At 29.8% G+C, this 26,961-nt stretch overlaps 2 protein-coding genes across 4 annotated transcripts; one reads left to right on the top strand and one right to left on the bottom strand.

Moving 5' to 3' along the window:
• The first annotated feature begins 9,444 nt into the window (after positions 1 to 9,444).
• Positions 9,445 to 14,350, top strand: LOC113874956 (neutral/alkaline invertase 1, mitochondrial). 3 transcript variants are annotated; one of them, XM_027513293.1, is made up of 7 exons: positions 9,450 to 9,936; positions 10,093 to 10,529; positions 11,189 to 11,354; positions 11,515 to 11,726; positions 12,535 to 13,028; positions 13,269 to 13,317; positions 13,635 to 14,350. In XM_027513293.1, the coding sequence occupies exons 1-7, from the start codon at positions 9,738 to 9,740 to the stop codon at positions 13,959 to 13,961; spliced, it is 1,884 nt and encodes a 627-aa protein (XP_027369094.1). In that variant the 5' UTR covers positions 9,450 to 9,737; the 3' UTR covers positions 13,962 to 14,350. The 3 variants fall into 3 exon arrangements, with proteins under 3 accessions (XP_027369093.1, XP_027369094.1, XP_027369095.1); XM_027513292.1 differs by having other exon boundaries at positions 9,445 to 10,529; XM_027513294.1 differs by lacking the exon at positions 9,450 to 9,936 and having other exon boundaries at positions 10,288 to 10,563; positions 11,177 to 11,354.
• Positions 14,351 to 15,709: 1,359 nt separating this feature from the next.
• LOC113874701 (gibberellin 2-beta-dioxygenase 2-like) lies at positions 15,710 to 21,455 on the bottom strand. Its single transcript, XM_027512915.1, has 3 exons — positions 20,941 to 21,455; positions 17,009 to 17,378; positions 15,710 to 15,964 (listed from the first exon to the last, which is right to left on the bottom strand). Exons 1-3 carry the CDS (start codon positions 21,297 to 21,299, stop codon positions 15,710 to 15,712), a joined length of 984 nt encoding a protein of 327 aa, XP_027368716.1. The 5' UTR covers positions 21,300 to 21,455.
• Between the last annotated feature and the right edge of the window lie 5,506 nt (positions 21,456 to 26,961).

Raw genomic sequence — 26,961 nt, 5'->3', positions numbered from 1 at the left:
GGGGGAATTATATGACGGAGAAAAGGGGAAGGAAGGGGTTGTTTGGGAAATGTAGAGGGGTGAAAGTAGAAACATCAAATAAAATTAATTCATATGTAGGACACACGTAGATAAGATCTATGATCGACAAAATATCTTAACACTGTGGATTATAAGGATAAAGAGAAGGAATTGGGGGGATTATTTTTCAGCTTGTAGTGTTTCTTTTTTAGTGGAGATGGTGAAAAAAATTGTAACTTGTCCTTTCTTTATATATGATCTCATTCTTTGAAATTATTAACTTTATTTTATTCTCATCTTAATTCCCTAGCTTCTTCGGTGAATGATTAGTTGCTAGTGAGGCCATTATAGATGCGGAATCGTACATAATTAAATAATAATTTCAAGATGGACTTACTTGGCTTCGCACACCACGCCTTTTTCCCATTTTCTTTGTTAAAACTGTTATTAAATTACATTATGAGTAATCCCACTCTTGAAATTTTGTCCACGGGACCTGAACCAAGCCCCTATCTTCCAAAGTTTCTAGATTGTTAAAGAAAAGGTGACAAGTATTGTAATTTTTTAGACGTGATATTCTATTATTGGTGGGTTAGCTCTAATGTTCAAGTTGGCCATTAGGGACATAATATTTCTAAAGTTCTAATGTATGGCCTACTATTGCTAATGAACAGAAAGTTTAATATGCCACCTAAGTACGATTCAAAGGACCCAAAATCATCTCACGCTTGTTGGATTTCGTACGGACAATATATTTTTTTTTACTAGGCTCCACACTTGTTAACTTTCACTTCCAATCCATAATAATAAGATGCTTCATCGGTAATAGCATAATTTCAACACCCAACTTTATTATAAAGTAAATAGTGTTTTCTCAATTTATTTATTTGTTCATTTTTTAATAAAAGATATACTATATATTTAGAAATTTAAGAAAGTATTACGTACTTATTCATTAACTAAAAACTATTTATTTATTTCAAAAAATTACATATCTTCCATAAATGAAAAAAAATTAATTTTTTAAAAATTAAAGAATAAATGCAATGTAAATAAAAAAGTTTTAATTATTTTTTTAATTTAAATATTGTTCTCTTAAGTGAACAAATAAAAAAATAGCTGGAGATCTCCAATGCGTGTGCCAAGATAGAAGAAGGATAACAAAAAATTATGATGGGCGTTTGAGTAGGAAGATTCTTATCAACACTGCTTCGTGAGTTGTAAATAATTAAACTTATACATTTATTACATATATAGAGAGAGAAAGAGATATAAAATATATTTAGTGACACCAGTTTTTTACGAATTTTAAATTTGGATCATATAATTACGTATAAATGATCATCAATAGTAAAAAATAATTAACGATCACATGTAATTAAAACAACTATTTATTATAATAATAAATAAGTCTTCAAACACACATATTAAAGTATTTCATATTTTTTTAAAAATTACTATGGTTATTTTCCGTACACTACTATAATTAGAAATATAAAATCTTGATTCACGAATGTTCTGAGATATTAATGAAACTTTAAGAAATATTATTTGAAAATTAATGTATTTAACATATGCAATATTTAAAAAATCGTTTTTCTTTTAATTAAAATATTAAATTTTATTTCCCTAATGTTTCACTGTACTTGTTAAGAAGTTATTAATGAAACACAGTCAGTAGTGAATATATAATATGTAATTAATATATAAGAGCCTTATCATCTAAGTGTTAAAAATAATAATTAAAAATTGTATTTTTAATAAATTTAAAATTTTTAAAAAACATTTTAAACAAATACTAATGAATTTTTTATATTATAAAATAAGATGTGCATTTTGCTATGTGAGCATTGAAAGTTACTAAAAAACAACGTGTAGGAATAGTTTATAGAGAGAGAGAGGAGTATGGCAATGGCGGCGGGGAATCTATGTAGGCCGCGTGCCTATAAAGGAGAGGAAAAGAAGCCATTGAAGTGGTCCTTTGGAGTGGAGCGCGTGTTCACAACTTCCCACGTGTTCGTCTTTTTAAATTATTATTTTTTTAAAATAAAAAAGGATTCCTGGAACGAAGCACTGACAGCCGCAACCATTGAAATAGCTTCCGTATACATTAGTCGACGTATGACCTATAAAATCATAATCTACGGGAATGTCACTGTTTCTATTTCTCTGTTGTTGTTTTTTTTTTTTTTTTTTATGAAAACTAATCGGCTTTTTTATTTTTTTTAAATATATCCTCTATTTTGAATTTATTTTTTCACATTAACACCTATTTCATTTACAATACAGACGGAAAAACTCACAAGATTATGTCATATGTTATATTAATCTAATTTTTAAAACTTAATTTAAAAAAAAGAAAGTAAATGTATTTAAAAAATATAACTAACGATTAATTTTTTTTTCTCTTTCTTCCTATCATCAATAAAATTTATTTTTAATATTATTGCTTATTTTGTAATTTTGTATGATTGAATTTAATTTTTAACTACATAAATTTAAAAACACATCAAACTAAACCGAATAGATACATATAAAAAATGGATAAAAAGTATTAATTATTTTTGAATAAATAAATTATTTTAATAATATTAAATGTATAAATGACTCTGTTAATTAATAGTAGTTATTTTTTAGATACACTCATTTTTCTTTTTTTAAATTAAGTTTTTATTGTTAAATTAGTATTACACATTATTTAATTCTATGAGTTTTGTCTATTATGAGACGAAACTTACTAAATGATAACACGTAGCACAATTGCGTATTTTTATCTTTTTTAAAAATAAAATTTAATTTAATTTTTTTTTAAAATTTAATTTTGCCTACATAATAGATAAAACAAGTGTTGATATGATAAAAAAGATCGAAATAGGGGATATATTTTAAAAAATATATTATTTAAAAAACATTAAAAAATAAAAAAGCCAAACTAAACAATAACCAAAAAAGTTACTATCCAAGGTGCCGTTCATTCGTAATTGAATTGTTAGTTAAATACACCCTTTGATTCCTGAAATAATTTTTATGTATTACTAATTTAATTCACTTATTTTCAAATAAATTATTTCATGTATAAATAATGAAAATAGTTAAAATTAATTTGATGATAAGTTATATATATATGATGTTTTAGAAACATAATTTTTACGGCTATGGTATGCAAAATTTTGTCTAGCAAAAATCATTTATCAGATCTAACTGGTAGATATTTATAGTATCAATTGAAGCTTTGTTTTCGTCATAAAAACATATATATTAAAAAAATATAATAATTTTAGTTGTCAAATTATTTTATAATTTAAAAATTACATAGAATGTTGGACATAATTTTTAATTATCAACTATTTCATTATAAAAAAATGCTATTAAGTTTGATAACTTGTCCCAATTTTAAAAGAAATATTAAAAAGGAATTTATAAAATTAAATAAGTGTTATGTATTTGTAAATAAATTAAAAAAAAGATCCTTGATTTGAGGAAAGCATATGAGAGCAGAAATTGTATAACTGGACTCCGCAAAGATAGAATAAGGGTGCGGGCGGAGCAAGACTTGTCTAATATGTTTTTCTTCAGCCACGCTTGGTTTCTTGAATTTTCCTGAAATTCAAACTGAAAGCAAAAATCAATCTTTCGTTGGTGGGACCATATGAAGTGACTTCCAACATCCAAGTCAAGGGCCCCACTGGGACCCATCAAAACCCACGTCGGCACCCTGTCATTCAATTGGTGCCACCTCCTTAGCTTCACACTAGTTACCTATTTTCCCCGTCACATTTCACCCACAACACTGTTCAATAAAACCTCTCCTCACTCTCTGTTCCTTCTGCAATTAATTCATGTTAAGGCACTAATATGTGTGCATTCTCAATCTGCACTTGGTTATATTACGTGGTAAGTTTACTGTTCAAACTTTTTTAAATACACAGATGACTCAATTTTAAGATATTATTTAAGTGATATTAAATCGCTTATTATTTAAATTAACTTCTGTTAGATCTATCAATTTTATTTTCTTTAAGTATATCTAAAAGCATCTAAATTAAGGTCTTACTTTTGAGAAAATTAAACTTCTTGACACTTAAACTAATAAAGGACCATTTGAACTTCCTCGATGTTACGGGGTTGCTGAAACTTAACAAATTACCTTCTTTAGAACAACTTTCCCTCACGTTCCGTTTCGGGTTCTCCTGAGAGACCAAGAAAATTAAGAACGTGGAACCGAGTGGAACCACATGCTGCCCCTGGTCGAAGCCAACTAGACTATGGATAAGGAACGTGCCTGAATTAATTTGAACCACAAATTTTGTATTAAAACATTTGTACTATACGAGAAATTGATAACTTTTTTTCTGAATCTGACACTTAAAGAAGTTTATTTTTATTGAAAATTATATTGTTTTTAATTTATTAAAGTTTATAATATCTTGTATTTTTTTATTAAATTTTATTGTTTATAAGTACTTATTATATGTCAGAAAAATCGAATAAATGATAATATGAAATTTAAATACATATCTATTTCACAATGATAATATATTTCAAGTTGAAATTATTTTAAAAACTTCAAAACAAATAACACATTATGTAAAATATTTCTTAAAAGGCCGCTGGTCGGGCATTCATCAAAACATGGGCAAAAAAGTATGGTGGGAAATGCTATTATGTGGAATAATGGTGTTTACTTAAAAAATTATATATTATTGTCATACCTTTTTTTTATGATTGAATAACTAAGAAAGTTTCATGTTTCAACACACATTTTTAATCTTTTTTCTAAGCATTAAAGTGTTAAGATAATGCGCTAATATAATTTTTGTATTTGGTCTTCATCCTTTTCTCGTTTGTACTACTCCATTAAGTTGGTATGTCCATGGTACATCATTTTCATTGATCATTTATTGCGTGAAGCATTGTGATGAAAGTGGGGTGGAAAAACATGGTTGCAAGGGTTTTTTTTAAAAGGCCTGTCCCTACAGCCACAAGTTGGATGCGTGCAAAGGTTAATTTAATATTGGCGATCTTGATTCCAGCTTCGAATGTCATTGCCTCAAAATATACAGAAACTATTTCCATTCCGTAACCAAAAATGTTCATGCTTGCTTTGTCCTCCTGCTTAAAGTAAAAACACGTTTTGCATTTACTTCATTCTTATCCAAGACAGATCCACCTTTTTTTTCTTGTTGATTAAAGTTTGAAGCTAGGAATAGGATTTGGGTAGGTTTAGGGTTTAGTTACATAAATGGAAGTTTTTAATTCCGAGCATACTCTGCTAATTTAAATCAAAACACTCATTTGACTGCGTATGCAGATGAGATTTAGACTTAGCTTAAAGTTTTAACAAATTCTTAAAAAGAAAAAGAAATGATGGTACGTTTTATAGATTTTGTTAACTTGTTTAAGCATTTATTCATGTATTTATTATATTAAGGTTAGAAAAGTACAAATTTAAACTCTATATATATATACTTATCATGACACTTTCCTGTCCCAATTTACCACCGTAAATAGCGAACTATGATTGTACGCGTGTTGACTGGGAATCTGCATGGAACACATTCTTTTGATGGGGTGTATTCCGTTAATTTTCCTAAATTATGGCAAAAACTGAACCATTTTAATTTAGTTGATGATTGGCTATGGATTAATTAGTTCGTGTTCCTTCTACCTACTTTAGCGTTAAATTAATGAGTGGACCTTCGAAGGCTAATTGCTAGAATGAATTTTTATATACACACGTATGCAATCGTGATTATCAATGAAATGTGTTCCAGTTCCGATCCTTTGCGGTTTCCTTGTAGTATATATTGTTTATTTTATTAATTTTTAATTCAATAAATAATGCAAAATTCCACAACAATTCAACCACAAAAGATAAAAAAATTAATTATTATTATTATTCTGTGTGTTGAGAACTTGAGATAATTGGTCGAGCTAGAATGTATCGTGATTTTAATTTGAAGAGATTTAAAGATTACTTGCTACGACACTAATCATTAGAGATTAGATCAGTGTACTGGTGCTTTGACTAGAAACAAGACCAATGGAAACTATCGCCCATAACTTCAACACAAAACACGCGTCAAGCGATGAATATATATAATTATTATACTTTTAATTATAAAAATTATAAAATAAATTTAAGATGAATTAATTATTAATTTTTTTTATATTTTTTTTCATTAATATCATTAAATATATGTTATCGATTATACTATTTAATATTATAGGTATCTTTAAATATAATATAACTGATTTAATTATTTCTAAAATTTAATATTAGAGTGAGTGTCATTGATTAAATCTGTAGTTTATTAAAGAAAGGGGGAAAAACTTTAAGGTACCTTATTTCCTAACACGTGAATGAGCATTAGAAGTTTTCTCTCTTTATTTTATTCTTGTCGATCAGTATTGTATAGGAAATTTTTTTAGATAATCTAGAATTATGTTGTTTCGGCTATTTACATTATAATTTGTTCTTATAAATTATAAAACTATACGTATGTCATCACGTGATTGGCTTGAGATATATGATGTTAGATCATGAATAAATTTCTTGATGAATAGATTGTTTGAATTATTTATTTATATAACTATACAGTGTAAAAATATTATCTATTTAGCGAATGAGATAAGATTATAAGATAATTATATAGAATATAATATAATAAAATTTTTATTTTATATTTCATATTTGTTGAATAAAAATTATATTAAATATTAGACAAGATAATTTTATAAAATAAACATTTTGAGTGAACGAGGTATTGTATCACTGCTTGCTTACGGCATTAGGTGCAGTGTATTCAGCAGAAATAATTTATTTATTAAATCATGTCGGCTGTGGTTTATTATATGCCTTCGGCTCCGTCGTCGTTTTTAAAAACAAAACTATCCTTCTTGTTGTTTAGGAGTATATGGCCTCGATTGGGTTTCTTATTTAGTTTCGTGTGGCTTGGGAAATTAATTACTAACTCCAGTATTTTTTATAAAAAATAAAAAATTAAATTTTTACAATAAAAATAATAATTAAGTTATTTATATTTTTTATAAATATAAAATTTATTTTAAAAATACCTATCATGTTAAATGTTGTAGTTAGTAATATGTACAATTAATAATATTAATAAAATAAAAATATAAAAAAATTAATAATTAATACTTCTTAAATCTATTATTTATTTTTTATAATAAAAATTAAAAAAATACTCTATTTTATTATAAAAAGAATCAAAGAAAGTATTATTTTATAATATTATATATTTTTATTATGTTAATTTATTTTTTTATTATTTATATATAATTTTATATTAAAAAAAATTAATTAATTATATTTAATCTTTAAAATTTTTAAATCATTAACGTCGAGAGACATTGTTGTACTGTATTTTTTTTATTTATTGAAAATTATATTTCTTAAGAATGTTACAAATTTATTGGATATGTTTTAGATATTATTAAAAACGTTATACACTATATTCCAAAAACATTTTGATTTTATGTATAGTTTAAACTCTTAATATATTATTTTTTTACTTTTTATAATATTGATATATATATATATATATATATATATATATATATATATATATATATATATATATATGACTATTGGCAAGAGTGAGAAAAAATTGAATAATCGAGTAGCAATATTAAAATTAAGCTCTTTATTTTAATCAATAGTCATTATTAATACCTTTCACCTTTCCTAATAATAAATTTATCTTACTTGAAATACATTTATATGTATATAGGGTTAGGATCTTCTTATACTAGTGTAAGAGTTTTTAATTCTTACACTTAATCTGAACATTTCATTTAACTTAAATTTAACATGTTATAATTTATTACTTTATTAACTTTTAAATTTAAGTTAAATAAAATGCTTGGATTAAGTGTAAAAATTTTTATACTTATACTAGTGTAAGAAAATCTTTCCTTATATATATTAAGCAGTGACTTAGATAACTATTTAATATAATAGTAAGTTAATAATTAAAGTTTTGAAAAAATTGACAAGATAAAAATATAACATGAAATAGGTTTAATTTAAAAATTTTATAAGATATAATTATATTTTTTATGACTACAAATTTTGAGTGTAAATATAATGCCCAACCCGAGTCTTAACAAAATAGAATGCCAGAAAGGAAGAAACAAAGGCAGTAACGAAAGGTCGTCTTCTCTTTGCGTTTTTAGTCAACGGATCAAAGAAGGCCTATATACACTACAAGGCCCAAATTCCGGAAGTATACAACAATACCACAGTAGGCCCAACATTAGAGGCCCATGCTGAGCCGAGAAATTCGTTAAATTAGAGGAAATGTTTTTGTCCATAAAACACGTGCGACAAACAGCGATTACACGTGGGAAGTCAAAATGAAAAATATCGCGATATTTGAGACGGAAAAGACATTTTAGCTTAGAAATAAGAACGGGAAGAAGAGTGGCCAATAAGAAGCGTGCACGTGTAGTTACGCGGCGTGCACCGTATGACTTGAGTTCCACGTGATTTAATTGCTTTTTTGGCTAAAAAATGTGGAAATTGGGCGCTTTTGTAAGTTGTCTGATCCATTCAAATATCTACAGTTCCTCAATACTTGATTAGACGTTTTTACCCTCATTCCTTCACAACTTGCCTATCCTAACACGTCATCACCTTTTTCTTTTCCCAATTTACCCTTTGTTCTATTATCTGAAGATTGAGGACGGTACTTACTTGCCCTTCTTAAATGCTCTGAAAATTATAATACTAATAAGAATAGCCATTTTGTGGGGAAAGGAATTCAAAGATAAGGACATAGAAAACACTTCCAACCAAAATAAATACCATCAAATATGTATAATAGAAAGGAATCACCTTGAAGAGTTGTTGCTTCAAGCCTCCAACACGTTGCACGCTTCACAATCAATTATAACCAGACACAAATTCTATATAAATATATTTTTCTTATAACATGATATTGGAATTTTTTTTATTTGTTGCTTTTGAATTATATTTTTTCTTTTTTTTATTTTATAAATTATATTCTAATTAACAACGAAAGAGAAATAATGGTATATAAAATGTTAAAATAATTAATATACTTTAAATAATAGATGAAAAAATAAAGAAAATAAGGGTGCCCATAAAATCCCTGTCATTTTTTTTTAATCTGGTTTTTCATTACAGTTTATTATAACTGTTATTTATTATTCGTTGCAGTTGGGACTTGATACGTTGAACCTGGCGTATTTTATTGCAGGATTGAACTCATCTACCTACCAGGCAACAAGGGTAATAGAGTAAAATCAAACATTACCCAAAAATACAAAAGAGCTTCACATGGCGGGTCAGTAATGTAATTTCACTTTTTCTTCAATTTCTTAAGCTACCCTTTCTCTCCTGCGAACTTTCCCTTCTGAGATCTTATAAAAGGAGTTATGAGCTTCATTCTTCATTTCTTCAAATCTCAAAACACTTTCTTCTCTCGTTCAAACCATTTGATCTCATCATCATCGGCATCCTCTACTCAAACTGTAAGTAACGCTAAATCACTGTAAATATCAATCATCACTCTCTTTAGTTATCAACTTAGAATCTTCCTTTTCTAGATTTATAATTATTTTTTTTCATTTCCACCCGTATATATTATTATTGCCCTATACATAAAAGAGTCGTAAATAAATTGAAGTCGTGATTTTAAGTAGTGCAAAAATAGTTTCATTTTCTGGGCTGTGGTTATTTGATCCTGCAAATGACTACTGGTAGTTCTATTGGAATCTCTACCATGAAGCCTTGTTGTAGAATCCTAAGTTGTTCTAAAAATCCATCGATTTTTGGGTTTTCTCCAACCAAGTTTAATGATTCAAGGGTCCTGGGCATGTTGCCCAGATTACGCCACCCCAATTCAACCCATCGCCATAGATATTATACATGTAATACTCAGATTGTAGGATACATACGTGTGATCAAGCCGAATCGGGGCGATTTTAGTGATTCCGATTCAAATTGGGCTCTTTCTAGGAACTTTAGCTCTAGTTTTGGTGTCAATATTGGTAGTGTTAGGCCTAGGGTTGTATCCTTGATACCGAATGTGGCTTCGGATATTAGAAATCACTCCACATCGGTTGATTCTCATGTTCATGACACAAGCTTTGAGAAGATTTATATTCAAAGCGGCTTGAATGCGAAGCCATTGGTAATTGAAAGAATTGAGACTGATCAAAGTAAATTGGAGGAAGTCTCTGAGGAAAGATGTGACGGGTCAAATGTAAATGTAGATAATTTGAAGGATTTGAGTGAGAGTAAGGTTCAGAAGGAGTTGTCTGAGATTGAAAAGGAAGCTTGGAAGTTGCTTCAAGATGCTGTTGTCACTTACTGTGGGAATCCGGTTGGGACTGTTGCAGCTAATGATCCTGCGGACAAACAACCGCTGAATTATGATCAAGTCTTTATCCGTGATTTTGTTCCATCAGCGCTTGCCTTTCTGCTCAATGGCGAAGGGGAAATTGTCAAGAATTTTCTACTTCACACATTGCAATTGCAGGTATGCTATGCCCTTACCATCAATTAGTTTGTTACTGCATACCTTTATTTGCTTTTCTTCTACAAAATAGTTTCTTCTATAGTTTTATAACATTCTGATCTAGCTTTTGAAAGTAAATGCCCTCATTTCAAATTTAGAACTGTTGGAGACTTGCTTCTGTCAGTTATGCTAATTTATGTACTGCATTGTCAGTTGAAATGGTGTAGTTTAGCTTTGTTGCCACATAATAAATGACAAATGCTCTTGCCTGCCTAGTAATTCGATAGTTTGATAGATTTTACGGATAGATTGTTTCTCCTATTTGAATGAAAGAAAGACTTAATGTGCCTGGTTATCTTTGTTTCTTTTCTCATTTTAATTTGTCCTATGTTAGATGTCACTGCAAAAATGTCTAAATGCTTCTCATCCAATGAACGTATGTCGTTATTTCATCTTAACTTAAGGAAACAAAAAATCCTAACAAGTGCCTCATTAGCTATGCTTTGCTAATGTATATCTCTCAAACAAAACATGTGACCGATGAGTGGAGGGGAAGGAGTATTCTTTAAGGTATTGCAACAAATAATGTTGATGAAGCTGTTTCAGGACTTGAATTAATGGCTCTTGGTGCCCTTATTCCTCATTCAATATTTTTAATTCAAGTTGCTTATGTTTGCCAGAGTTGGGAGAAGACTGTTGACTGCTACAGCCCAGGGCAAGGGTTGATGCCAGCAAGCTTCAAAGTTAGAACTGTGCCTCTTGATGGAAGCAATGAAGCATTTGAGGAAGTTTTGGATCCTGATTTTGGTGAATCAGCCATTGGTCGCGTTGCACCTGTTGATTCAGGTAAGTTATTTATTGTTGTGGAAGCTAATACATTGTTCTATTACATGAATTGTTACCTACATTCTTACTCTCGCAAGATTCTCGTTCACTTTACTTCTTAATTTTTAAATCCTGCTTTGGGCCAAAATTTTAAAGCTTACGATGAATACTTTGCTAACAGGATTATGGTGGATTATATTGTTGAGAGCTTATGGGAAATTAACTGGTGACTATGCTTTGCAAGATAGAGTGGATGTCCAGACAGGGATAAGGCTAATCCTTAAGTTATGTTTAACTGATGGATTTGACATGTTTCCTTCTCTATTAGTCACTGATGGTTCCTGCATGATTGATAGAAGGATGGGCATCCATGGTCACCCTCTTGAGATCCAAGTAAGCTGATTGATCATTATCACTTTATATGTTAGGAATTTGGAATTATCAGTTATTATACTCTTCCAAATGTGTGGGTATTGAAAGGGGAATTCTTTCAATGATAATATGCTTTCCTGCTCTGCATTTGGAGCAGCATTTTCTTTTAGTTTGATTGCTTGTGCAAGAACAAGTCATGTCACTGTTATTCAAGAAAACTTTATTATCTGCCATAGAAGAAACTCTGATTGAGAGTTCTAAAATGTATAAATTTTCCTTTGTTCAGTGTTTAATTTTTATATTATAAGTTAAAACTGATTTATTGTTTTAGAGCTTTCATCACAATTGTGCATTGCTGAATGCTTTCTAATTACTCCATCTTCTTTATACAATTAATTTAAAATGAATTTGGGCTGGTTGAGGCTTCATTGACTGTCTTTAATAACCTTTTTCCCATGTCTCATGGGTGAAGTTTTGCCTATGCATTTGCTATCACTTAGCTTTGTGCTACGTGGTTGATAAGACAAAAGGTGATTTTGGAATTGTTGGTTAGGCATCCTTGTTCAATATTTAGACCAGAGATTCAGAATTGAACTTTAGTTGTCTGCTTAGTGCAATAGCATTGAACAATTGACAATGCATGTAATATTGTCAGAAGAGACTTGGAATGATAACTAAAGCTAGTGGTGTCCTAAAATGGATTAACATTATCTTCATGGATTGGATTCTATCCCGTTTCCCTCTTCTTACATGTTGGATCCTGGGTTTTTGAATATATGATTCTTCGCTTATAAATTTCTGTGTGTGGATTTGAATTGCGTATCTGCAGGCACTATTTTACTCAGCTTTACGCTGCTCTCGTGAGATGCTGATAGTCAATGATGCAACTAAGAACCTGGTGGCTGCTGTTACTAATCGCCTGAGTGCACTCTCCTTTCACATGAGAGAGTATTATTGGGTTGATATGAAGAAGATTAATGAAATTTATCGGTACAAGACAGAAGAGTATTCCACTGATGCTGTCAACAAGTTTAACATCTACCCGGAGCAAATTCCTTCATGGCTAGTAGACTGGATTTCTGAGGAAGGTGGATACTTCATAGGCAATTTGCAACCTGCTCATATGGACTTTAGGTTTTTCACACTCGGAAACCTTTGGTCCATTGTTTCTTCTTTAGGCACCACAAGACAGAACACTGGTATTTTGAATTTAATAGAGGCTAAATGGGATGATATCATTGGTCAAATGCCTCTCAAGATATGTTATCCAGCGCTGGAGGGTGAGGAATGGCGCATAATCACTGGCTGTGATCCCAAAAACACGTAAGGCTCTTTTAAATTTCTTGTTCTTTTTGAAATAGTTGTCATTTTTGCAAAGAGTAATGCAACAGCCACAACCCTTTTGATACAAAAAATCACAATTGTGTCATGCACATCATTGAAACATACGAAAAAGGTTTTGGCTACTGCAGTACTCTTTGTCAAAAGATCTGTTTGCAATGTGCTCCCTTGTCTCTGGTTGGAAGTGACATGCAATAACAATTCCCGGTAAACTGCTTGCAGCCCGTGGTCATATCACAATGGCGGATCTTGGCCAGCACTTCTCTGGCAGGTGAGTTTGATATTTCTTTGGATCATATCATTTTTATGATTAATTATTGTTATTTTTTAATAAAATCAAGTTCCCTTTTTAATATATATATTTTTTAGATTGATAAAGCAATCGAAAGACTATTATATATATCTCCCTCTGCTGAAGAGAAAACGAACCTCATGTCTTCGTCATATTTCTATCTTCTCTTTTATTAGTTATATGCTTATTTTGTCTAAACCCAAGAAGCAATTACTTGCTTTACATTTTTGTGAGTCTTTGGATTTTTTATGAACAAGGCCCCTAATGAGCTGACCCTTGGTATATTTGAACTTCAGTTCACACTAGCATGCATCAAGATGGGAAGGCCTGATTTGGCACAAAAAGCTGTTGATTCAGCAGAAAATAGGATTTCCGTAGATAGATGGCCAGAATATTACGACACGCGAAATGGAAGGTTTATTGGCAAGCAATCACGGTTGATGCAGACATGGACTATTGCTGGTTTCTTGACCTCAAAGATGCTTCTAGAGAATCCAGAGAAGGCCTCCTTGTTGTTCTGGGAAGAGGATTTTGAACTTCTACAGAACTGTGTCTGCATGCTAAGCAAAACTGGTAGAAGGAAGTGTTCCCGTTTTGCTGCAAGGTCTCAAGTTCTTGTTTAATGAGAAGAAGATTCTCCCAATGGTGTCTTGTTCAGTCTCCGAGTAGTGTCACAGTGGCAACTGCAGGGAGGAATATAATTATTGGTGAACTAATTTATTACAATAAATGAGTGACTGACACCATTTAATATGGTGGTGGATGCCACTTTTCAGAACTAATCTGTGAACTAGTTGTCCTATTGTTTGGTGACAACGGCTAACTGTATAACGTAGTTCTGTTGCATTATTCATTTATGCGGGGTAGTTCACTCCACGGAGATAGCTACATGCCCCCTGTTGGCTTTCTACTTGAACTGCATGTGCTATGTTCCCTTCACTGTGTATCAGATTTGAACAGTACCCACATTAACTCTATATATTTTTAAATTTTCTTCAGTGCTTTAGTTAGCAATATATTTTTGTTTTATTTACTTTAATTGGATGTGGTGGATACCTGCATGCCTTTGGATGATCCTCTAGCGAGGAGGTTCCAGATAATTTATTAAAGTTTAATAATTGGCTGGGTCAATTTTTATGAAGAGAAATGACTCATGACGAGCAATGTGAGTAAATGAAATGAAGAGACTAATGTGTCTCATGAAAGTAATCTTAATAACTAGTGACTTTTCTTTAACAAAAATTAATTGGATTAACAACTCCAACAGTGTAAAGGGTATGAAAGAATGGAAGGAAAGGGGAAGAGAAATAGGTTTTCGTTTCAAAAAGGATTACCTCATTTGATTCCGAAGTTTGGTAGGTAGAGAAGGAAAAATGAAGCAACTAAAATTCCTTCATTCCTATTTTTGTTTTTCTTCGAAATTTTTAAGGAAGATTTAAAAAGGAGACAAAATTTTGAGGCTTTGTTTACTTATGCATTCTTTTTATTATTATCTGTAAGGACTATAAGGATGTAATAGGATAGTATTTGTTATATATTTTTTTTCCTCCTTTCACTAATCAAGAAAAAGAACCATCCCTTCTTTTTCCCTTTAACCAAATCAAATAATGGAGCTATCTTTTCTTTCTCCTGTCTCCTTTTTCAACCAAATATAGTGTAACCTTTTTAAGTGACTAATTTGAGTTATATTAAAATTGTTTAAGTTGCTATCCAATAACTTTATAGGAATGAATTTGGTTTCATTTAGTGTATGAATCCCAATATTTACTTACTGTTTAAAATGTGCTTGTGAGAAGTATTTTAAACATGTGTGCTAAAATAACATTAATCATGAGAGCTCTATTTCTTTGCGTATGGAGTGTCTGATATGTGCTTGTTTTCCTTCAATGAATGTTTGTTCTCGTAATCAAATAGGGTAAATATAAAGTAAAAATGTAAACACATCAAAATGAAATCAGTACCTAAATTAATCCTCGAAAGAAACAATAGAGATGCTTACTATTTTAGTTCCTCAAAATTATAAATGTAAAACATTTTAGTAAATAGGACTAAAATAGCCTACATTTATAATTTTTCAGACAGTTAATATTTGAGCTTCATGAGGGAGAGAGATAGAGAGATTATGAGGGATATATATATATATAAGGAATGGATTGATAATTGAACAACAGAAGTGGTAACTGTCCAATAGTACCCATTGTACATGCATCAACAGTAACTTTTCTTAGCCTTGTCAAGTTAACTTGCACCCTATGCAAAAATTGTTAGCACATGAAGGCAAGCATACCACCTCCCAAGGACACCAAAACATAAAAAAGGGGAACAACCATCATCACATATTGGTATTACTACAAACTCTACTTTTTGGTGATTACTCTATTTCTTTGCACTTTCTGAAAAGTTCAATGCGGCTGTCTCCAAGCCTTAGAGAGTATGTGGCCTTCTTGTAATCGGCCCAAGTAAATGATCTGAAGAGAGAGGGCCTCTGGGGTGTAACCATAATTGGTGGAGCAACAATGCAAGCATGCAGTGGTGGAGCCCCAAAATATGCCATTGACATTCTTGATGTGTATGAGTTTGTCATAGCCCTATGTCTCACGCTCACAAATCTTCCATTTGTCATGACCTTAAGACCAACAACACCCACAAAATCAATCACTTCCCTTTTTTGTTCCAACTCTTGTACCAAAGTTCAATGCTAAGTTGTTATCATGCCTCTATTAATTAATTGTTCAACCCATCCCCAGTTCTAAGATTCATTGAATTCTCGTTCTTTCACACACCAAGACAAAATCAATTGCCATTAAACACCAAACTTGATAAATTTATATTTTCTGTTAAATTTTATTGATTTGATCATTAAATCAAATAATACCATCTTACTAATAATATTAACTAAATTTTACATAATTTAATAACAATGAACTACTTATATTTTACATAACATAATATATGATGCAAGAAAATATTAATTTTAAATCTTGTGAAATATCAATCACTTGTAATAAAAGATGTGACGATAAATTCACTTTAAATTTATATAAATTTCATAAATTTATTTTACTCCATAAACATTTTTAATATGAATTGATGACTTTAATAGTGCTGTGACCATATTAGTTTTGAAATAGTAAAATGATATTAAATTTGAGAGAAAAATAGGCGAATATCCCATTATAGGATAAAGCAAGAATCTTTTTTAAATCATTTGTTCCCAAAAAATTTAAGCCAACAGGGGAGTACAATTATCTGATTCATTCAGAACTGAAATGAACTTTTCTGAAATTCAATCCAAAGGCTGCAGTGAAAAAAAAAACAGTCATTCCCATGTCATTTCACTTCACTTCAGTTCCTATCAAAGTTGAGCTTTCTCAGATTTTTTCCCTCTTTCTGCGTAGCACACACAACAGGCCCCCCCACCCACCCCCTTTCAGCTACTTAGCAAAACGAATCAGGCTTGTCCATTGGTGTGGGGGTTTCAAAAATAATAATTTTTTCCATTTATTTTTTTTATCATGTTATTTATAATAATTTTACTTTTTTATTATATTCATTTCCCATTTCATGAAAAAGGGTATAAAAATATCATCACCCTCAACATAAAAATAAACCAAAACATTATAATATACAAGAAAAAACGTAATGATTATAATAAGAACAACATACATACCTCTAGTACATCACCCACGTTAACGTAGAAAGCTGAGGGGTCAGGGTTGACTGGGACCCAGACCCCATCTTGAAGAGAGATTTGAAGGCCACCCACATCGTTGGATCTAAGAATGGTTAAGATCTGAGGGTCAGAATGCTCTCCAAAGGCAACCTTGGTGTAGTTAAAGGGCATGTTGTTGTCCTTGCAATGTGCGTTAATAATAGGCATAGGTGGGTAGTGATTGAGCCTAAGGAGAGAGTCACTGTCGGCATCCCTTATGAATCTGCTGAAAACCCAAGTGTCGGGGACCCCCAGGCCCTCTGCAATTAACTCCAAAATCTCACATGCTAACTTCTTCACTGCCTCAGCGTAAGCACTTAAGGTAGAGCTGCCATGTGCCATCACACAGTAACATATGCTAAATATAACATTTGCTATGCTTCAAACCAAATGCAGTGCTCACAGAAGGAAACCACCTATGGCTAGTGGTGTTTTTCTCCACCAAATATTGACAATTAAGGAACATATAAACTATGACACAACACACTGTACTACTCCCATTTAGCTATTAGCTATTAGCTATTAGCTATAAGCTAGAGCTAGCTGTGAACACATACGTACATATACTCACCCTCTGCTAGTGCCCCTACTCAATCTGGCCCTTTTTCTGTCACACACTAATCGCTGCATCTGCTTCTGCTAATATCGTTTCTAACTTTGGATATTTTGTATGCAAATTAATTACTGCCACTCTTTTTGAAAATTCTTTCCTCGGTTTGTTACTTTATGTGTTTAAAAATACAAACATGCATTTAATACAGATTCATAACTATTTAAACACATCTAAATATATATATATATATATGTTTAATTTCACACACGCTTCTAGTTTTTACTGAATTAAACGTGAGATGTCAATTGAGTTTGTTATTTGCATCATTCAAAATTAACATTATATGTGACGTTGCATTTTTATATATATAAATATTCTAAACATATCTAAAAGAAGAGAGTTTTAATAACATAAACATTTTTCATGTCAATTTGATGATTCAATCTTTGTCCGAAAGACTTTCCTATCAAAATTCAAACATAGTAATTCTTGTGCTTGGACGATAAAAATAAAAAATTGAATTAATCACACTCTCCAATACATTTTTAACATACATTATAATTTATTAAAAATACAAAATATCATATAATTTGATGATTTTCTCTTTTGTTTAAATAAAAAAAATTAAAAGCATGAATTTAATTAAACGTAGCAGTTCAGACTGATGAGTGTTGACATTGACCAGAACTTTCAAGAGGATCTGACATACCGTCCCACCTCTTGGGACTACCTTTCCCCCCACCACAGTCCCATGTGCGACGTGGTTCGTTTCAAATGTCACGTTTCCTAAACTAATTTCTATGGTTCCCATGTCTTTCATTAGAAAAATGTTGGAATGTTTATATTTTAGAGTGATATAGAATGTATATCAAAACCAAAAGGGCAGTAGAAATATTCAAAACACAACCTTCAGGTCTTTGCAAAAATGTTTTATTTTTCAATTAGCGGTTATTTTCATAATTATACAAAAATGTTAAAATGATATTTTACTTTTTTACACTTTTCCCCTCAACTTGCAAACTAATGAACATGTGGAGGCTGCATGCTCAGTAATTCATTAAAAACGATTCAAGAATAATGATGTTTCTAATTCATATTCTTGGAAGCCTTTTTTTTAATCTTTAAATTTCATTATTTATTTTATCTCATACTCCTTTGTCGGACATTTTTTTTATATATGGTTTTTTTTTCAAAATTCAAAAAAATAAAATTTTACAAAATTACAAAATTTTTTAAAAAAAATTATCATCAGCAATTTTTGGCTTAAAAAATGTCATTGACAACTTTTGATATACGTTTTAAATATTTAATTATTTATTAAAAAATTATCATTGACAACTTTTGAAATTTTATCATTTTTTTACATTTTTTATTTTTAAATTTTTATACTGCATCAAAAATCACTAATGGCAATTTTTGAACTTTATATTTATGTAATTTCGCAAAAAAAAATCATATTTTTTTAATTTAAAAAAAACATATAAAAAAAGTAGCTTTTTATGAAAAGTATTGTTAAAATCTGAAGTGATAACACCGTTACTCTAGTTTTAATACTCAGTGTGTGTAGTGAACTTAATAAAACTGAACTTAATAAAACAATTGATGTGAAACTTATAAAGCTCGGTTCATGTATATGTAGTTTTCAATTAAAAAGTCAATGCATCATATATCATTGTTCTAAAACTATATTTTACTGTTCTTTAACCTAAGAAGTAACTAAGAGGGAAAATAAATAGTAATATAACATTTTTTAATTCAAGAAATATGATATTATTGTTCACATAACTACACTAACTTTTCTTACATTTGATGTTATATTTTACACCTGTTTTACTTAAAAATTACACCTATGAATGATTTTATTCTCACTCTTTTAAAATATTTTTTATATAAATAGTTTTTATTCGTTAATTAAATTAATATTAATACTTAAATAAAGAATAATAATAGAAACACTTTTACGTATTAATATATCTCTTTATTATTACATAGATCGTATATATACATGATCACACTTATGAAAGTAATAAAGTTTGGACGAAAGAGAGATTAATATACCCCCAAGTTGAACAGAAGTCAGTATTATCATTATCATTTGTATAGGTTGTCATAAAAAAGTATAAAGAATGTTTTTTGTATATTTAATGGAGATATCTTTTAATTTTAAAAATACGCACATGCAAAAAAATTAATTCAGTCTCATATATGATGTCAATTTCTTTAATGTTCAAATAATAAAATTAAAAAAATATTATTAACAGTTTTCCAGGCATTTCATTCCTAAGGTTATATACTATTCCGCAGATGCAAAAACAAATAGGGAGAAGATAAACTCGTAGCCTAATACAGATTGATCACTAGCAATGTACCATTGTTTAAAGAATGGTTGGCACAGTTCTATCCATTTCCTTGCAAAGGGAAAACGTGGAAACTTTCAAGCGTTTTTATTCTCTCTCCGTTCTTTGCTGGACGGTGAGATACAACTCATAGCTAGGAAGCTTGTTCCAACCTGGTATATATTTATGCATAAATATACGCTGGCAATAACTAACTAGCTTGGTCCGTGACAAAGAAATATCGTGTGTGTGTATATATATATATATATATATATATATATATATATATGTTCACTCGGCAACCTTCAATATGTTTACTCATTTTACTACTTGTATACTGCAGTTCTTGCCTGTCCTATGCCCACCCCCTCACAAAACATAAGCACCCACTATCTCCCTCTCTTTCTGTTTCCATTATTAAGATTCAGGGGCTTGTCTTGATCCAAATCATAATTTAAAGGATAAAATTTAGATGAATGCTCCTCTACAGATCTTCTTCAAACATCCTTGAAAAGGGCATATTTAAGTTTTTTTTTATACTGTAGAAATATTTATTTTTCATTTAAAGCTTTCTGTATAAAATGATTAAATTATTTAAATTACTAAAAATTAATATCATGTATAACATTGTATGTTATTATTTTTATTTCTCAGTTATTTTAAAAAATAACTAGTTAAACAATGAGAACACACCATTACTCAACCAATAAATCTTTCTTTTATGGTCCTACTTGTGGTATTTTTTATTCAAAATCTAACATTTCACCTCAATAATGACAGTCAAATCCAATTATTGAAATTTAAACAACAGTTACGAAGTTAAATATATATTTTAATTAAAAAATAACACTAACGGTGTACCCCCTCCGGTCTAAACTTTGTCATGGGACATTGTTAAATAGTGAATATATAAATGTTAATAGTAAACCAAGCATGCAATGCAATGCAATAAATGTTATTCGGACAGTGACAGATAGAAAAGTACTCATGAGTGCTCATACCTGAAGTCAGAGGATATACTTTTGGATATCTGAGCAATGGAGTGAGTGGTAGCATTGAGAAGAAGGTACTCAACCTCACCCACGTCTCCATTGAACCCTATGTTCTTGGAGCCATATGCAGGTGCAGCCAGTTTCTTCTGTGTCACCGGTTTCCCAAAGAAACTAAACCCTGCCTCTTCAGTTTTGGCTATAGTTTCATTGCTGATACCATGGTTGATCACCTTGAAGAAACCATACTCTTCACATGCTTTCACAATGAGTTTTGTTACCTCCGACCTTTCAGCCTTAAGGTCCACAGTGGGAAGCTCATTGGGTATGATCCTTTCGTTCTTGATTGGGTTTGGGGAAGCCAACACCATCTCTATTCCTATCAGGAATCACAGCAAAGAGTGGATGGGAAAAAATGAAAAAACTTGGGTTGGTTTTGAAGTGTTTTTTTCCCCTTATGTAATAGTATAGAATTTGGAGCTAGATATGTGTTGATACTGAGTTGGTGAATGGTGGGTTATATGAAGAACTTAAGAAAACTAGCGAGAGAGAGCAGTGGAGAAAAGTGTATGCGAAAGATGAAGAAGTGAAGCAATTAGTGTGAATTATGACTTCCAATGATGGGGTATTTATGCAGCAAGAATTGGAGAGAATCTACACGGAGGAAGGAGATTAAAATATTAAATAATAATAACAATAATAATAAAGAGGAGAAGGATATATAAGTTAAACTTTCTTTTTATTTTCTTTTTGTTGTTGAACGGGGGATTGGTGAATTTTGTACTTCAAAATGAAGTACAAGTAGAAAAATTCCCACATAAGAAGGTTGACTTTCTTCACACTATCTTGACTCACGCGAGCCTTTTCTCTTTAGTTAGTATTATCTGACTAATTCTTCTCTTTCATTTACCTTTATTATTGTCTTTCTGACTTACTTCACTTTCACTTGTCCTTCTTTTCCGCACCTACTTTCACGTGCTGCATGATTTTGTTTGCTCAATAAAAATAAATAAAAACATGTTTTGATTCTTTAATTTGATTTAATTTCTTAGATTCTAGTCTTTTATTTTTTATCAAGTTATTGATTTTAGTAATGATACGAACTGTTATCATTGATACAAGAAACAAAATAAATGAAAATAATTAAGAAGATTACAAAATAAAGTAAAACATTAAAATACTAATTTTACTAAAATTTTATCTGATTTCAAATTTTTAACGCATTCCTTATGATAAATTATCAAATTATTTAACACATAAAAAGCTCTCTTCCGTATGAATATAAAGGCAAATACAAAAAAATATGAAATAATCATGTTTCGGCAATAAACGTTTGTCTAATAATCGACCACCTGGAACCCAAATCTTAATGGATAAGAAATTGAATATAATCAAAAGAAAAGCAAAAATAAATTAATAAGTGTCTTCTAGAATCACGCACCTGTTTCTTCCATTCACATTAATTCGTTAACTTCTGTGCTTTTAGAAAACCATGGTGTTTTAGCATTAGCAAATCATCTACACATGCTTTAAATAGGTTTGCTGTTTATGGTCACCCTAATATATATACCCAGGCCAGCTTACAATCCCACATGTCCCTGTCAGGTCTTAGTGTAATTGAGGAGCGAGTACTCACACATCTTCAAAAGGGTCAGGGGAATACCATTTTCAAATTGAAATGTTACACATCATCTTGAAACAATTTAATAGTTTGTTTATACTTCGTTTTCTTCATTACCCTATTTGTACCCCAAATCTGTAAAGCAACTGCATCTTTGCAGATGCAAATATCTTAGCATTTATGATTGGTTCTTCCTCTTTGAATGTTTCTCTCATGGAATTGCCAATTGAGCGTAATGTGACCAGGTGATAGTGAAATATGTATGCAAAGGCCCCTTTTTCAAGTATTGTTAGCAGAGTCATTCTGTCAAAGCTCTTAATATTATCTGTTTAAGCTGATTTATTTTTTAGTCAAAATTTTAAATCAAAACACTTTAATAGAAATTGTTTTCTCAAAATTAATCTTTTCCGAGTACAAATATCATTCTCTTGTTAATGTCAATCTATCTACATTTCGTATGATTAGTGAAACAATTATAATTATGGAAGATAAGCAGTAGTCTTTTTTCCTTTTTCTTCCTTTGACTTATAGCATTGTTGGATTGTATACTAGTTATGTAATATATTAAGCATACTGATGCGATAATATAAAAGAAAAGTACATATGTGATATTGATTATTTGAATTACTTAAATTTAAACTGTATGTTATTTTTTTTATTTGTATGTACATATTCTAAAAATATATTCAAAATATAAAAAAAAAAAGGTATATTTCTTCTATATTACATCAAACATTTTCCTACGTACATAATACACATCGTATACAAGTGATAGATATATTAACTCATCGTATCCCGTAAGTGGAAAAGTTATTTTTAGGATTTAATTTTGGGCATGATCCCCCAGCTCACATATTATAAACAAATATACAATATTTTTAGGACATGTATCTGCTTATTTTTGAATAATCAAGAAACATCATTTTAAATATTATATTAGTTTGGTTGTTCAATCTCAAAAAGAAACATTAGTATGATTCATAGATAAAAGGTTCCATAAAAGAGTGTCACAATCTGTACTTAGAAAGAGAAGTTCGATGCACTGTTTACAAGTGAAATTAAGTATTAATTTCTTATTTTAAGAACAATATTAATGTCACGTATGTCTCTCTACGTGGATAAAATAAGTGTTTGCTCGATCAAATTTTGATATTTCAAAAGGTTTTTGAGGTGTACAGTTAGGTTTATCGAAGAGAACAATAATTGACCAACTGTTACATATAAAAATGCGCTGCAACAACATTATAAAACTAATTATATTAATTAGGAGCATCTAGTCTCCAACATAGACTAAACATACCATACCTTTTGCAAATTTTATTCTAATTTGTTGGTTGACTGTTTAAGAGGTAGGTTTGCTTTTTTCCATGCAGTAGATTATCCCATTCTTCAATGCTAAATGCTATTCGGTTTGGAATACTACAAAACAAAATTGGCATGAGCTTCATACTATTTCCCCAGCATTGGAGAGAAAGTTCGACCTAGCTTCGTGTTCCATGTTCAGGTTAGTGGGTCTGAACTTGGAACTAGATTTAATGCTTATCTTATTTTACGAGTCCGTGTCACATTCTAGTTCCAATTTTCAACTTTCAATTCAACGCCCCACGATTCTTTTTCATAAAGAAATGGTTTATTTTATTTCACTATGGTTGAGTAGGTCTTTTCCCAAGTACATTGCTATTTTGTTAGGGTCTTCCTCCTAGATTATGCTTAAATAATAGGGGTCCAGATGGATCCTCCTTACCCGTCAATTTTTAATACATGCAATGAAGAGTTTTCATTTTTATATGTTTATATAATATTTTTTCTTTTTATATAATATCACTAATCATATTTTTTTAGTTCACTTTATTCTTTTCATATTCCTTACGTAATGAGAATATACCCGTGAATATGTAATACTATATTTTCGTATAAATTATCATTTCACACACATAATTGATCTTCAAAAGGTAAGGATTTACACGAGATGAATAAGAATGTTTTTTCCTATTCAAATTTAACCTGATTAATGCCTAATAATACTGAGATAGAACCGTGTTAATTAAATAATATATCTTAATACTATGCACAGCTAAGTCATATAACTAATTAAGTATAAAATTAAAATTAATATATATTTTAAATAAATAGTATTAATATAAATATAATATTATACGCATAAAAATATTGTTTATCAAATCTTAAAGTATTATTACCAAAAAATAATTACTTAAAGAATAATTTTTTTTGAAAGAAACAGAATATTGGATTAAAAAATCCCACTATAACTTAAACACGTTCTTAAAATATGTCAAAACTGGGTTTGAAAACTTTAACTTCAAAAAATTAATATCAAATCGATGTGAACTGATGGGACAGACTTAGTCTTATATAACCCATTAAAAGAAAGAGAATACACACAATACAAAAGAAAAAATGTATACAGAATTCCTCCCATTTTTTCGTCTTTTGTAATGCCAATATCTTCTAACTTATTTTTGAAATATAAAAAATACTGATAAATTGATATTTTAATATGAAATTAAGAGTTGGAGTAAAAAAATGATAAAATTTAATATTTTTTATGGGTAAATTTTGAGTTTAAAAAAAAAAGAGATTTGAGAAGTTTCAAGCAAGGAAAAATAATAATAAAACTTGTTTAAAAAAATTATTTTGTTCATATAATTTAAACCGTTTATTATTAAACACATTAGTCAATAAAAATGATGATTTAATGGACCGCTAGTAAGCAAAATATTCGTGGTCCAACTTAGGTTATATGTATGATATAATTTTATGCTCATATGTTTGGCTTTCTAATTATCCATGCATGGTGGAAATTACAGATGCATGTATCTGATGCTAGTTTTGACTATGATGTACATATAAAAAAGGGGAACAGGCTCGAACCCTGACCCATTAGTTATTTTAAAATTTTGATTTCGAAATACATTACGGTTGGAAGGCTCATTAATTAACAATAATATTGTTTGGGTGTGGAGATGACCATCCTAGCTATTTTTGGCGTAATAAGAGCCTTTTTTGAATTAAAAATATCAATATCAATTAGTTGGTTGACAGTTGGAATTTTAAATTTAATTAATAAGTACTGTTAATAGTATCGTTCTTTATTATCTCACCTATTTATGAATCAATGTAATGATAATAAATAACAATTTATTAAAATATTAGAGTACATTCCCCTAACCCTCCCCCTCTCCTCTTTATTCATGTTCCGTACAGTTTTCTTATGAAGGACCATGCAACAATCAATCTGAGAGAAATGATATTTTACTGGATCAAACACATTTTCTAGATATAAACTATTCTTTTTTATTTGCTATATGGTTTTTTAAAATCTAATGCTGTATACCCATTTTTTTTTCTGCTTCGGGGATTGGGCCCTTACTGTTTGAAAGTTGAAACTGATATAGAAAGTTGCTTGGGCCCGTTAGGAATTTGTTTTAAGTTTAGGAAACACTCTTCCTCGGATAAAAAAAAAGAGAAAAGAAAGAAAATCACTCTTCCTTTGTTCATTCAACTTTTAATCTTTTACGGCAATTTTTTTTAATTTTTATTCGGAGTGATAATAAACGGGGTGCATTTAAATAAGTGAATTAAGTACTTATCAATATATTCTTATTACTATAGTTTATAAGGTTATAAATTTCTGACTTAATTATAGTTTTGGTCTTATGTGTGATTTTGGTATTCATAATTTTAAGCTGACATTTAGTTCTTTTAATTTTTCAAATGCTCAGATTAAAATTTTCATTCTAAAATCAAGACTTTTATTATATTTTATACATTATTTTTATATTTTAATTTAAATATTATATATATATATATTACTTATTGTATAAATTAATCAAATATCATAATTTTAATAATAAATATAATTTTAGAGTGGAAAACTTAGTTCGCACATTTGAAAAATTAGAAAAATTAAATTATGCAAATAAAACTAAGGAGATCAAAATTGTACATATGTTGAAGTACAGGACTAAAAATTAAACTAAGCCTAAATTTGTGATTTTCAAGAAATTACATTAATATTTTGAAACATCTTTTGGCTTGCTCATCTAAATTGTACTCGTGTGTTAAATGGTCGTGATTAATTTCGATCCTTTCACTAAAGAAGTATGCATAGGAATTGTTTGTGCTAGTTTCAAAGTTGCCCAACATCTTTTCAAACGTTTTCTGAATTCATCCCCAGAAAATTTTAACCCGGTGTATATTACTCCTTACTAATACAAAGATATAATATTAATTCCTAAAAATCACAAATTTTGGTCATATTAGTCCTCAACTATGGAAATTATAGTCTTCGAGAAAAACTAATAAGACGGACATTTGTGATTTTTGAGGAAATGAGATTTTTACATGAAAACCATGGTTAGATGTGTATATGGAGAGATAGACAACAGGGG

This window comes from Abrus precatorius, unplaced genomic scaffold (assembly GCF_003935025.1).
Source record: "Abrus precatorius isolate BTA unplaced genomic scaffold, Abrus_2018 Scaffold8, whole genome shotgun sequence".
NCBI classification, from domain to species: domain Eukaryota; kingdom Viridiplantae; phylum Streptophyta; class Magnoliopsida; order Fabales; family Fabaceae; genus Abrus; species Abrus precatorius.
The sequence above is the reverse complement of the archived record's forward strand: the minus strand, read 5'-3'. Positions and strand labels throughout refer to the sequence as shown.

What these genes read in the sequence shown, in the direction of transcription:
- LOC113874956 (XM_027513292.1), top strand. Translation starts at nt 9,738, where the DNA reads ATGACTACTGGTAGTTCTATTGGAATCTCTACCATGAAGCCTTGTTGT. An exon ending in GTCACCCTCTTGAGATCCAA is followed by an intron (nt 11,727 to 12,534) that starts GTAAGCTGATTG and finishes GCGTATCTGCAG; the next exon opens with GCACTATTTTACTCAGCTTT. An exon ending in GGCCAGCACTTCTCTGGCAG is followed by an intron (nt 13,318 to 13,634) that starts GTGAGTTTGATA and finishes TTTGAACTTCAG; the next exon opens with TTCACACTAGCATGCATCAA.
- LOC113874701 (XM_027512915.1), bottom strand. Translation starts at nt 21,299, where the DNA reads ATGGTGTTGGCTTCCCCAAACCCAATCAAGAACGAAAGGATCATACCC. An exon ending in AGTATATCCTCTGACTTCAG is followed by an intron (nt 17,379 to 20,940) that starts GTATGAGCACTC and finishes GGCACATGGCAG; the next exon opens with CTCTACCTTAAGTGCTTACG. An exon ending in ACGTGGGTGATGTACTAGAG is followed by an intron (nt 15,965 to 17,008) that starts GTATGTATGTTG and finishes GTTGGTCTTAAG; the next exon opens with GTCATGACAAATGGAAGATT.